The sequence below is a fragment of the Cariama cristata genome, unplaced genomic scaffold (assembly GCF_000690535.1).
Source record: "Cariama cristata isolate BGI_N322 unplaced genomic scaffold, ASM69053v1 scaffold3119, whole genome shotgun sequence".
Taxonomy (NCBI): Eukaryota; Metazoa; Chordata; class Aves; order Cariamiformes; family Cariamidae; genus Cariama; species Cariama cristata.
In genome coordinates, this window is record NW_009637282.1 from 73,574 (window position 1) to 86,106 (window position 12,533).

General features: G+C 46.2%; 1 protein-coding gene across 1 annotated transcript in view; it reads right to left on the bottom strand.

Annotated features, from left to right (window-relative positions):
* The window catches only part of VILL (villin-like), a 35,416-nt gene that overhangs the window by 7,478 nt on the left and 15,405 nt on the right, over positions 1-12,533 (bottom strand). Inside the window, 11 exon segments of the mRNA XM_009708248.1 lie at positions 1-144; positions 1,200-1,358; positions 1,644-1,781; positions 2,459-2,559; positions 3,600-3,753; positions 6,044-6,142; positions 7,550-7,628; positions 7,716-7,915; positions 9,367-9,477; positions 9,795-9,903; positions 11,827-12,023. The exon segment at positions 1-144 is cut by the window's left edge and continues 21 nt beyond it. Coding sequence (XP_009706550.1) covers positions 1-144; positions 1,200-1,358; positions 1,644-1,781; positions 2,459-2,559; positions 3,600-3,753; positions 6,044-6,142; positions 7,550-7,628; positions 7,716-7,915; positions 9,367-9,477; positions 9,795-9,903; positions 11,827-12,023 — 1,491 coding nt within the window.

Consider the following 12,533-nt stretch of genomic DNA (forward strand, 5'->3'; position numbering starts at 1 on the left):
CAGCAGGAAGACGTCATTGGAGTTGAGTGAGGAAGCCCGAGCTGGCACCTCCGTGGCCTTTGTGTTCATCTCGTCTGTGCCTCTCACCTGGAAAAGGCGGATCGCTGGCTCGGGAGTGCTTTTCTGAGCCCGGCTCGTGCCACCCTGTAAGGAAACAGAGGAAAGGATGGTATTTAGGCATTGGAATGGGCTGCCCAGGGAGGTGGTGGAGTCACCATCCCTGGAGGTCTTTAAGAAAAGACTGGATGTGGCACTTAGTGCCATGGTCTGGTTGACTTGGTGGTGTTAGGACTTGATGATCCCAGACATTTCTTCCAACCAAATCGATTCTGTGATTCTATTGGGAGGTGAGGAAGGCACGCAAATCCAGGGTGCAACTGGTTTGAGGAAGAAGGCTCTTGGGGTCACAACCTTCCATGCTGATGCAACGACAGACCATGGTCCTGCACAGAGCAGGTGAGGAAATCCAAATAACTTCTGGTTCCAGGTCAGAATAAAACCCATATGTCATAACTTCCACATTTCTCCCTAGTTATTCCAAATCTTGACCAGCTCCCATCAAGATGTTCAAGTTCAATGTGAACAGATCTCAGTGTCTGCAAAGCACATGCCATGTAATCTGGGCAAGGCAGACGGACTCGGATTTCCAGCTGCACTCAGCTTAGCCGAACATCTGGCATAGTGGGACCAATACTGTGAGCTGAGGGCAGACCCCCTCTTCCCCAGCCATTTGCAATGTCTCCACCACAGATGTTGGCAGCCAAAGCAGCAAGTGAAGTGGGTTAGTAGTTAACATGATGTAATTCAGGCAGGGAAAATTCAAATCGTGTAACTGTTTGTGGGATCTTTTGAAGGACTCTCTCTGGATAGTGATATCTGTGATTTACAGGACGATTGTCGTATTGTAATTCTGCAAAATATTTTGGGATAGAGTTGGAAAGAACATCACACATTAACACTGGAGCTCAGGGGTGGACAGCTGAGTCTGGGTCAGTCCAGGACTGTGTTTACACATATGGCGTTCAGACAACTTGGGAAGTAGTAGAAATGTTCCACCACTTCCATCTGCCAGCCCATGCAGTCCTGGCAGGCTCCTTTCCTGAATATTGGCCCGTTTTCCTGGACTATTTCCCTTGCAACTGCCAAGCCATCATTGGTGCTTGCACCTTCCATTGCCCACACGCACAAAGCCACGTTACCTCGTAAATGACCAGCTTGCCCTTGAAGATGGCCAGAAAGTGTGTGGGTTCCTTGCCCATCGTCACGCGCACCTGCACAGCCTCGTCCCCATGCTTCTTGTCCAGCTGGATGGCATTGAGGGCACAGGCGGTGATTTCATCCACAGAGGCATGGCGACCCTGGGGAAGAGAGCGATGACTGCAAAGTTTGACCTCAGCACCATAAGGCCCATAATCCTTCGCTATTTCTGTCTGACGTTGCTGGCTCTCAGTCTGATGCCAGCTTGGGCTCAGTGTCCATGCTGCCTACAAAGCACAGCTTGGAGTATTCGCAATGGACAACTGGTGACCAAAGGGTATCATCTGAGTTCTCCTGGATGTGTGGGTTAAAATTTTTGTGTGCAATTCCTTCCTTCAGTTTTAGGCTTTTAGCAGCCCAGTCCCTTCTGCTTTGGTTTGACATACCTGCCACATGTAGAGGACATAGTGAGGCCTGCCTGATCTCAGGTAGGTGTACAGGACCAGGTAGCAATCACCCCCGTAGAACTGCCCATATGTCTTGGGATTCACTGGCTGCATTTGCAAGTCCTCAATCCTCCACACCTAGTGAAAGAAACATCTTGGTGAACAGCAGTGGAGTCAACGTGAAGACAGAGCACAGACCTTTTGCTAGAGACCGCTAGAGTTTGGGTCTTCAGTTGGAAAGATAACCCTTCCTCTCTCTCCTGGATCCCAGCCTGTGTTCCCCCAGCTTGATTAAGTGCTTGCTGGCAAAGTCAGCTCTCTCCAGTGACTGTCACAATACACGTGCCATTAATGGACTTTCAGCAGTTGGTGGCCCTCAAGAAGGAGCAGCCTCCAGGTCCCTCTCAGTCCTACAGCCCCTCACTCCACCAGCTCCATCTTCTGTGGGAAGCCACAAGAACAGGAGAGGGCCCTCTGCTCTGCATAAGTTTGGTTGATATGGACCTAACTGGGAGACTGTGTGAGAAGGGGGTTGACTGTTTCAGTCTCATGACCCACACACATAGCAGAAGAGGAGTCATCTTGGTGACTGCTTTGCTCCACTGGCCATGGGTTGGAGGAGAAATGTCCCTGAGCTACTGCAACTGCTGCGTTAGAGTTTGCAAGCACTCTGCTCCAGCTGAAGCCATGCTTCCTTGGGGAGGGTAGGTGGGCACATCTCCACACCTCCGTGTAGCTGCTGTGTGTGAAAAGGCAGAGATGTTTCGAAATGGGCCGATTATTGCATCCTCTGTCAGCAAAAGGAGGTCTCTCACCTCTATCTCCCCGGAGGCATCATCTACCATTCTCTGCTCAGCAGCTAGCTCTGGTCTGGCGTGGAGCTGAGTGGTGTCAAACTTCACCTGCTCCACCTTGGCTGCATGCACCAGCAGAATGAAAACAAGAACCCAGTGAATGCACAATGACATACAAACCCTCTGCATCACCCTCAGGCGCACACACACACTCAATATACACGTGAGAAAAACCTGGTCCGCAGTTGCAAGAAGCCAGTCTTGCCACCAGTAAGCCAATGCTGATGTTGGATTATGCAAGACCTCACTCATGCCAGTGTTGATCTGTTACAGGTTGGCAACTGGCCATATAGTGCATTTCAGTGACAACTGGCTAGTAAAAATATTAGTTGTCTCCTGAGTGAAAATTCATAATTGTTTTCCAAACCTATACATATTTCCCTCCTTTTAAAATGTCGCTTTCAGAAATAAAATGGCTACTTGTCTCCATGTCATGATAAAGAGAGTATTTATGGACAGCATGGTGAGAGAGAGACGCAGAGAGAAAAGAGAGAACTTGCACGGGGAAGAGATTTGCAGCTTTCAAGCTGTTATTGATGGACACATTCAGCATCTCTGTGACCGTCCCATCATTCATCATCAAGTTCTCTCTCTTTGGTATTGTTTACTCTTTGAGGTTAATGCATTGTAATATTCACTTCAGCAGCTTGATAAATGGAGGCACCGTTTACACCCGGTGTAAATATCGAATAATTCCAATGACGTCAGGAGGGTCTTGGGTGGATGCCAGTGTAAATGAAACCAGAATGTTGCTCAACACTTCCTTATCGGGTTCAGCATTAGCCCTTTATAAAGAAAATTAGGAAGTTCTGCAAGTGTGAAATTTTGCATACAATTTTTCAGATGAGAGTGATCTTCTGCCAACATTCACATTTGGAATAAGTGGCAGTTTGGTTCATATAAGAAGCCTCAGCTGTTCGGAATGTTGTTCAGTTCCTGAATCCTTTCCATCTACTGAAGAAGGTGGAAAATACAAGGCATGAGAAGAACGTGCATTAGATTTTCAAGATACTGAAGGCAGGAGACAGTTAATGTGAATGATGTTCCCTCAGCTGTTGCTTAGCACAGGTAGGAAAGCCAAATCTGGGACAAACATGCTCACCAATTTTGCCAGTAGTGTAGACTTTGCCCAGTCCTTGCGTTTCATCCTTTTCTGTCCACCTCTGGAAGAGCTGTTTAAACATGGCTGATTCTGCTCCATCATTGATCACTTCAATGTTGGTGGATGAAGGGTAGCCTTTGGCTTGGATAAAACCCTAGTGGGGTTGAAAAAGGACATTACTGGGCACACACCAAGCTTTTTACAGACATGAGAAGAGGGATGTGGACCTGAACCAGCCCAAGGAGTGAACGTTCTCCACTGAACACACTGGCATGACCAAGGGCAGGATTCGCCCCAAGACTTTCATTCAGACTTAGAAACAGAGGTGTCTACAAGCTCTCACTGTAGTATCCCCGTTTATTTCTGTGTTTAGGGGACTGAACCCTATCCCTAGAGGCTGGTCACCTGGATCACATCCTAAACTTAATCTCTACCTGGCACCTTAGTCTTGAAGAAAATCTCACTCAATGGGTCTAATGAAAAGCCTCCTCCTCTATCTCAGACAGCTCCATAGATGGTTTGTGGTGATGGATCTAGGAGTGGAGGGGAGGGAGCAGTGATGGGGTGTGCCAATGACACAAGATCCTAGTTCAGTTCTTTGCTTTTCTCCAAACTTTTGGTCCCTCTCTAAACCAGGAAGACTGTCCTCCCCGTAGCACGATAAAGAGCATGCGTGCCAAGGTAGTGAAGGGATGGAGGCAGCTAAGTACCCCAGAGCATGATGTGTGTTCTGAAGGGACTAAACTCTTACAAATCTCTGGGTTTTTTCCTTTTTTTTTTCCTTAAAACCAAATTATTTCTTTGCAATAGAGCCACTATTGAGTTAAAAGACTGCTTCAACAGAGGTGCTTGTTACAATATGAGAGGGAAGAAAATGATCTGTGTTCTGCCACAATGCCAAAGTCATTGTTCAGTTTTGGGAACTGCTGTTGTGTTTATCTCGGCAGGCTCCAGGATGACCTGGAGGTGCAGTGCTGACAGCCGTGGTTTGGGGAAGGATCCTGATTGTGGGCTTCTGAGTGTTCATCTTCTGCTGTAAATACTGCAGCCACACACTACCCCCAGGGAAAAGCAGAGCAGATGGTCTTCCCATCCCTCCCACCTGCCACACTGAAAGAAAGAGATATCTTTTGTTCAACATGTGTAGCTCAGGGCCAGAATTTGCAGAGCTGATTGCCTACTAAAAAGCATCTGAGTTAAGCTTTTGAAAGCAGCATAGACAACTGCAACATAAGATTTAAGGCAAAGTTTTTCTAAGCTTTTCTTCTCTAAGACAATCGGTATTGAAGCTGGGGGTCTCCAGGTTAAGACCTTATTGAAAGTGTGGCCACTGAAGTTCAGTATCTCCTAGGAAGGTCTCACTGAAAATGAGGCCATTTATGGTCTTCACATAAGTGAATAGATGCATTAAAAGCTAAGTTCCCTTGTAGCCTTCACTTCAACTTGCCAACTTGTAAAAAAAAAAAAAACAAACAAATGCCTTACTTGCTCAGGCTTCCTTGAGGCTAATTTTTTCTGAAAAGAAGTGTTGAGGCATGCTGTGCCAGAAAATAACTGCATGGCAGCTCATCTGGAGGAGCGACATAGGTGCCAGGGCACTACGCTGGTGTGCTCTACCTTAACACGAGCCCTGGTCTTGCCTCAGGTTGGCCAGTCTGCATTAATAGCAGTTAATAACAGATCTCTTTCTACCCAGTGGAAGAGCCCTGTATCATCTTCAAATTCACACGTGGAACCTGGGCCCAGACCCACTGATGTTGTGAAAAAGACTTGTCGCCTGTAACGGACTTGCAGTTGAGGCCCGTAGCATCTACATAAAAGGTCTGGCTTTTCCAGAGAGACCAAGTAATCGAGTTCCCCACTGACTTACCCAAGGTGTTACTCTTGGTTGGGAACACAAGAGACGCCTTTCAGGGTCAAAGCAGTGGTCCTTGCTGCCTGGGACATGGGCATTAAGAGATGCTGTTTAGTGAGCACACATGAGCTTCGTGGCTGTCTTCAGTGTGATCCCTTCACTGTCCCCAGCATCCACAATATTGCGTCATTGATGTTAGAGAAGATATAAGAGCCCTTTTAAGATCTGTTTATGGACTTGTTGACCGTGAATTTGACTAATCCCTTCTTGACCCTGCTGATACTCTCTGCCTCCACCACCTCTTGAATCAACAAATTCCAGAAGTCCACCATTTACTGTGTAACAAAGTATTTTCATTTATACTTTCTTTAACGAATTTCTGCCTAGTTTTAGTGGCAGTTCTTAGTTCTAGTGCAATTTGGTGACTAACAATTCTGTGTTTACGTCATCACGGCTCCCTTTGACTTCTCCCTCTGTTATTACACAGGCCAGCTCCTCAAGACCTACACTTAATTCTAATTAGTGGTCAGATCTCGATTAGCACTTAGTTAACCTCCTATGACATCGTTTGCACTATATTACAACTCACCACAGCTCGAGTGAAGGCTGCTTTTTTCTCTTCCGGGCTGGAGGCTTTTCCTCTCCAGACGTAAATCTTAAACCCACCTTGGTCTAAAATGTAGCAGTCCTGAGGTGAATCAGAAAAAAACAAATGTAAAAAGCTCTGCTCAGGCAAAGGTCTTTTGTTTTTTTTGTAGCCTACTCTAGGTTGGATCCTTCTTGGAGATTTAGATTAGATGTAGATCTAGCTCATTTCCTTGTCTTGCACAACTCTAACTCTGGTGCAAGGATTAGCAGAGGCAACAGAGGATGGATTTACTGTCGTTCATGAATGGACTACAACGACCACCAACCCTACAGTGCAGGGGCCCATGGGTACGCTGACTTTGCGAGCACACCTGACCCAGGCAGCTGCCCTTTAACTGTAATGAGTTAAAATATGTATTTTTTTTCTTAGGCATTGCTCAAAACCGGCCATTACCATCTCATGAGAGGTGTTCCCAAACCAGCAGAAACACCAGCTCAAAAAGGCTCCAGGAGAAGTGGATGCTGAAATATCAACCTCAGCCTGCTGTGCTTCAGCACTGCTGCTGGTGGTGCTCATTTATGCCAAATCTGCTACTAAAGGAGCAGGAAAAGTCCAAGTTAGTCAGACATCTTCTGCGTGACTATTTTGTGTCCCCAGTCTGGAGCTAAAAGCGTTGCATCGCTGTGATGGCAGCAGGATCCCAAACCCAAAGGGGACGAGATGGCTGCCAAGCAGCCCGTCTCCACTGCAGAGAGCTGCTGCTCCAAACTGACAGCACACTGCGTGACCAAAGGCTTCTCGTTTTTCAAACTGAACTTTGACAAGAAAAGCAAAAGCTTCGTTTGCCTGTAAAAGGAGACTGAGATTTAACAAGGCTGACACCGGGGTGAATAAAGCAGCTGGAGCCTTGCAGCACAACACTGTTTTGGTATAGGCTGGTTTACACTGCAGAGAATTAAGGATGAGCAATTCTCTGCCAAATTTTAACCAGAAGGATAATAGGAAAGCCTCTGTTTTCTGAAAGCCTTTGGACAGAGCATCTGTAAGGAATCTCCTTCCAGGGTGGGTCACTGAGACCAGCTGCTTGCTACAGCGGGAAAACCTCTCTTCATGATTTTGTGAGCAGAGTATTTATTTGCTCTGAATTCTGCGGATGGAGTGCTATCCCTGAGCATCAGGTATTAAGAAGCCTTATTTCCCTCTGGAATTTATTCCTGGCCCACAGCTGTCCTTGACTCTGATTTCCAAACTAGTATCATCCTTGACCGAGAGTGTCAATTTGCCATTTCTGGTTAGAGTAGCTTCAACACATCATCTACCTCTGGCCACTGAGGCTCTAGTAGGGCTAAGCTGTCCTGTTTTCAGAGGACACCTGATAAACCTGAATGATGGAAGGGCTGATAATTTTCAGGAAATGGGGTATCCCATTGAAACAGGTGCTCTGCTGAAAATAAAGCAAGCCACAGCATCCTTTTCTCACTGTAAGGGCTGATGGCTTTCTCTCACCTCGTGCTGGAGCAGATCCTGTGTCAGGGGCCGGGTGGCTACCTCCTGTACCACCAGGTCGTTGTCCTTCTCATAAACACTGAAAGACAGAGTTACCGAGTAAAGTCAGGCTTTACAGCACTCGCCGTGAGAAAGGATAGGGTTTGGAGCCCATCCCCAGACTTACTGGTAGAGACGGACATTTGCTTTCTGCAACTCATCTGCTTTTGCATCTGGGATGGCATCTCGGAGCTCCCCGCGCCTCTCACCCAGCACCATCTTCATGATCTGCATGAGGTCTGGGGAGTCTTTCTCGTTGTCAATGATGCCGATTTGAGCGCGGCCACCTCGTTCGCTGTCCCTGATGCTGCGAGCCAACGCCAGACCCTGCACAAGGATCAGCAGGGGGTAAGTCCTGACGCAGACAACAAATTCAGCGAGCCTCAGACCTAGACCAATGACTGACCACCAATAGTCCAAGCCAGATTACCACAGCTCTCTGAAGCTTCTAGTGTCCTCCAAATTTAGCTATTGAAAAAGCAGATGTGTCTCTAACGCCTGCTTATTAACCAACTCTCAGGAAAACATTGCTTATTATAGTCACTACTGGTGCTTGTTCCCGCAGGGCACAAGCCCGTGGCAGCCACAACAGGCGTTGCCTCTGTGTGACTGTACGTAAACAAGTCCAGTGATCTTGTGAGATGCTCTGGGAGAGAGATGCACACATGCTGAGGGCAACGAGGCTGGATGCTGCAGAGCTGCAGGACCCGTGGTGCCCCATGGTGACATTTTACATTTAAATGTTTCAAGTATTCGAAACCCGTGGATGTTTTCTGCAAAAAAAGCAGCGTGAAATGCCAAGCAACTAATTAGGCTGAAATCTCCATTTCCCATTGAATTATTTTTTTCCATGACTGTTACTGCAATAGCTTTGGAAGGGGCTTCTCTTTGTTAGAACTAGAAAATGACCTGCTTGATTGCCAGGCCTGAGATGAACCATGGCCTGTTCCTCACAGCAGCCATCCTTCTACCTGCTCCCCCTCCTCTGTGTCCTGAGGCTTTCTTTGTCTCGTCTCCACTCTCCATTGGATCTACTCCTCTAGACATTGTGTCCTGGAAAATCACCTTCCCCGTGGAGCTTCCCCATCTCCTAGCTCATCAGGTGACAACATGCAAGAGCAGACCTGCCTGTCTTTTAATGTGTATAATGACGAGCTATGACTTCGGCCACCAATTTTGCTGATGACCCATTGATATATCTTGCTTTATTACATTTCTGTATCTTGGTTCCTCTATCAGTAAAATAAAGATAACGACTCCTTTGCAGAAGGCCTTCAGAGCTATGGATCTGACCTATCAACACCCAGGTTATGTATTCCTACTTGTCTCATACTGACCAAGCTGGAATTCCCTGTGACGCCGTTAAAAAAAAAAATTAAAATTCATCTACAGGGGTAGTTACTGCAGCTAAACCTACTGGTGTTGCTGACTATTTAGTCCTATGTCATGCAAATTACAGGGCGCAGAGGGATGGAGATGGACCTCCCCAGAGGGAGCTGGATGCCTTTCTGGAGCCAGAGCTAGTGCTGTTGCCCACGGCTGTTCGTGAAACCCAAGCTGAGGCCAGGTCCAAACCGGACCAAAGAACTTACCTGGGCCTCTGACACCAGTAGATGGGCAAGTAGAAGATTTACCACGATTTTCTCTGTTCATCTCTGTGTTGCTGGTTTTATGGAGATTTTTCACTATGCAATCATTGAGCGCTGTTTCTCTACTTTTTTTTTCCCAGGCAAAAAAATCCTGCTAGTAAACTAAAAGTGGCTTTTGCCTGTACTTACCCTGGATTTCTCAGCAATGCTGCAGTTGGGTCCGTTCCACTGAATCAGCACTTTCCCGAGGTCCAGCAAGAAAACATCACCCTTATTGAAACTGTCCCAGGAAAGTGCTACCTGTCAGAAAGAAAAGACAAGGCTCAGCAAACCGGGGAGGACAACAAGAGCTGCAGGAGACAAGTCACAGCCATTGCGAACCTGCCCCTGGGGATGTAAGAACTGGTCTGCAATGACATCCTCATTTTTCTAGCACTCAGCCCAATGGCTTCTCTCATGATAATACCAAGCCCCTGCGTGAAGATCTTGAAAACTATCCAGTAGTAGGGGTCCTTGAGCAGAGATGAGCTATCTAGCAGGCAAACCTGGTCAAAAATGGGTGTAGGAGGAGAGGCAAGGAGAAAGTATCCATAAGGGGAGAGGGCTCTTCTTCTTACCTCTGTGGCTGACACGTGCTTCTTCCCCTTGACGTGAAGAAGACGCTTGATGTTGTACATATTGGTCTCCACATGCTTAAATCCTGAAGCCACTCCTCCCTTCTTGTAGCTGTTGTGTAGCAGGGAATAAAGAGTTAGAGCTGGTTAGCAAATAACTTCCCCTCTATCCTCTGAGAACATCTCAAGCTTTTGGTGACAACTAAAAACATCCAGAGCCAATATAATCTCAAAGTCCTAAAAATGGAATGGCAAATGCTGTGTTGCCTCACTCTACTGTTCATGGTCCCTGGTCAGACCGCGACTTCTCATGGTATCCATCTGCCTGTTACAGGTGTTGTGTTGCTGTTGCGCATCTTGGGAGAAGGTGTGTAGATGCTCAGGCAGGTCAGGGATGGCAATGGAAATGTAACACAACCAAACTGAAAACCCCATTAACCATGGCAGTGGCATCTCAGAATTGAAATATTCCATAAACATTCAATTAAAAAATGAAACAGATTTTGCAGAAAACAGACTTTTTGCTAAAATTTGTTTTGTGGTGTTTTTTTTTGGTTTGTTTTATTTTTTCAAAATACTTATTCTACTAGAAGTAGCCTAGATAGGAAATTGTTGCCATAAGCAGAACAAAATGCTATCATAAACAGGTACAGGACACTGTCTTTCTCTCAGATTTAATCTACCAATTTTGTTCTTCCATCCTTGAACTCACACTTTGCAATAGCCACTGTCAGCACTGTATTGCCTCCACTGCCCAATGCCATCCCCTCCTTTCTGTGCAACTTTGCAAGGAAGACACAATCGCATCATGAGAGGACACAGTCCCCCAAGGAAGTCCCAGAGCCTTTTCAATGGTTTTTGGGCAAGTCTAACCCACTTCCACACATCCTAGACCATTTTAGAAATTAGATCCAATGTTCATACTGCAGTAAGAACTGACACAACATAATTGCCATTTATGGGAAAAAGGGACAATTGCTGAGAGTCTTGTAGTTTTTGCCATGTGGGTAATACATGTATTTTATCATAGCTTGGAAGAGATTGGCAGATGCGGTCAGGCATGTGAGTAATTCACAGTACTTTAGAGGTCTTTGGCCCTGTTTAACATATCCACAGAAGGATGCTCCGGTGATTACTCCACCTGTCAAGGTGTGGGAAGAGCCTGCTTTAATTTCTCATTCTGCCTCAGACTTCCTGATTGACCTTAGGGATGTTGTTTAGACCAAGATGAAGTCTAACTCATACTGATTTCAGAGGCAGGCGAGCTTCCAAACAGACTTCTAAACCTACATGTTTTTGAAGGTCTGAATTTTAGTCCTTCCTTACCCCTTAATCATCTTTAAGATGATGGTAAAAGCACTTTTCTGTCTCACAAAAGTCCTGAGAAAACTCGTGAGAGGTTGTAGAGATGTGCAATACAGAGGTATCAAAAACCAGACTGGGATATAGAGTATTGACCGAGGATGTGTTTTCATCCGAGTTTCCTTCAGCTGTTTAAAAGCAAGGCATTTAGGTTGTTTGTTGTCAATGAAGGTCCTCCCGGAGGACAGCTATTGGAAACACCTTCCGGAGACCCCAAAGTGAGCCAAGACCACAGGATTGGATTCAACAGCATCTTTTAGATGGCAGAAGTTCAGAGTCAAACTTTCCTTCCACTACAGGAATATTACTCCCAGTATGAGCCAAATCAGCACTTCTCTTCAAGGTGAATATTAGTCTGAAGTGCCCTGAATGGGCATATTAATCTAAAGTGTGTGGAGGAGAAGTAGTACCCTAGGGTGAACTAAAAGAAGGTTAAGAGGCAATTATTGCAAATATCTTGGAAAACGACCAGTAGAACAGAATGACATGGTTCCAGACTCAATGCTTAAATTCTTTCAAAATGGGGAATTTTTCTTCTGAATTTTGACCAACTTCAGTGCTGATCCGTCTTTTTCAGATTTTTTGAAATGCTGATGGCTCTGAGGTGTAGAGAAGCAGAGGGAACCCCAGGGACCATGACCCACCTTGTTGTGGGGTATTTTGCGCTACTCACATAATGCCATTGCGGAAATAGCTTTGGAAGGTCTCAGACTCATGTCCCTGCACTTCCCGGTGCTGCACGGCGTTCCCCCGGAGCTCATTGTCCAGCTGGGTGACGTACAGGGCCGCGGCACCTTGCTCATCCTGCGATGAATCCTTGCCAATCCAGTAATGCAAATCCACCGCGGAGCCGCGAGAGGTTCTTTTGGTCTGGAAGAGGTGGGAAAGATGAGTCAGGATGAAGACACAGCCCATATGTGTGTTTCAAATAATATCGCTGGCCAGGGAGACCTGGCAAAACCAGGTGACCTTGAGGTCCTTTCCCAGGGCTGTTCCCAGTTCTGCCTTTCTCCTGGGCAAGGGGAGACAGGACGGAGCCTTAGGATGCTCCCTGGGAGCTCAGTCTGGAGCCAGGAATCTTATTCAGAAGAGCATTTATAGGTTTTATGTACATATTGAACTGAAGGATATTTCTGTCTCATATTCTTTTATAACTCTTGTTATCGAGGAAAACAGAGCACCTGTGCAATTACAAAAATTAATGTGTTCATCCTGTCCTACTTTTGTAGAGTTTGGTATTAAAACTTAAAGGAGACTTATCTCATAGATCATCTTGTTAAATGTAATGTACATTTACTTTATTTGCCTGGAGATACTATCCTTTCTTTCCTGTTCTCATATCACGCTGCACAGTAACACCGACTGCCTCGGAATTCCTGC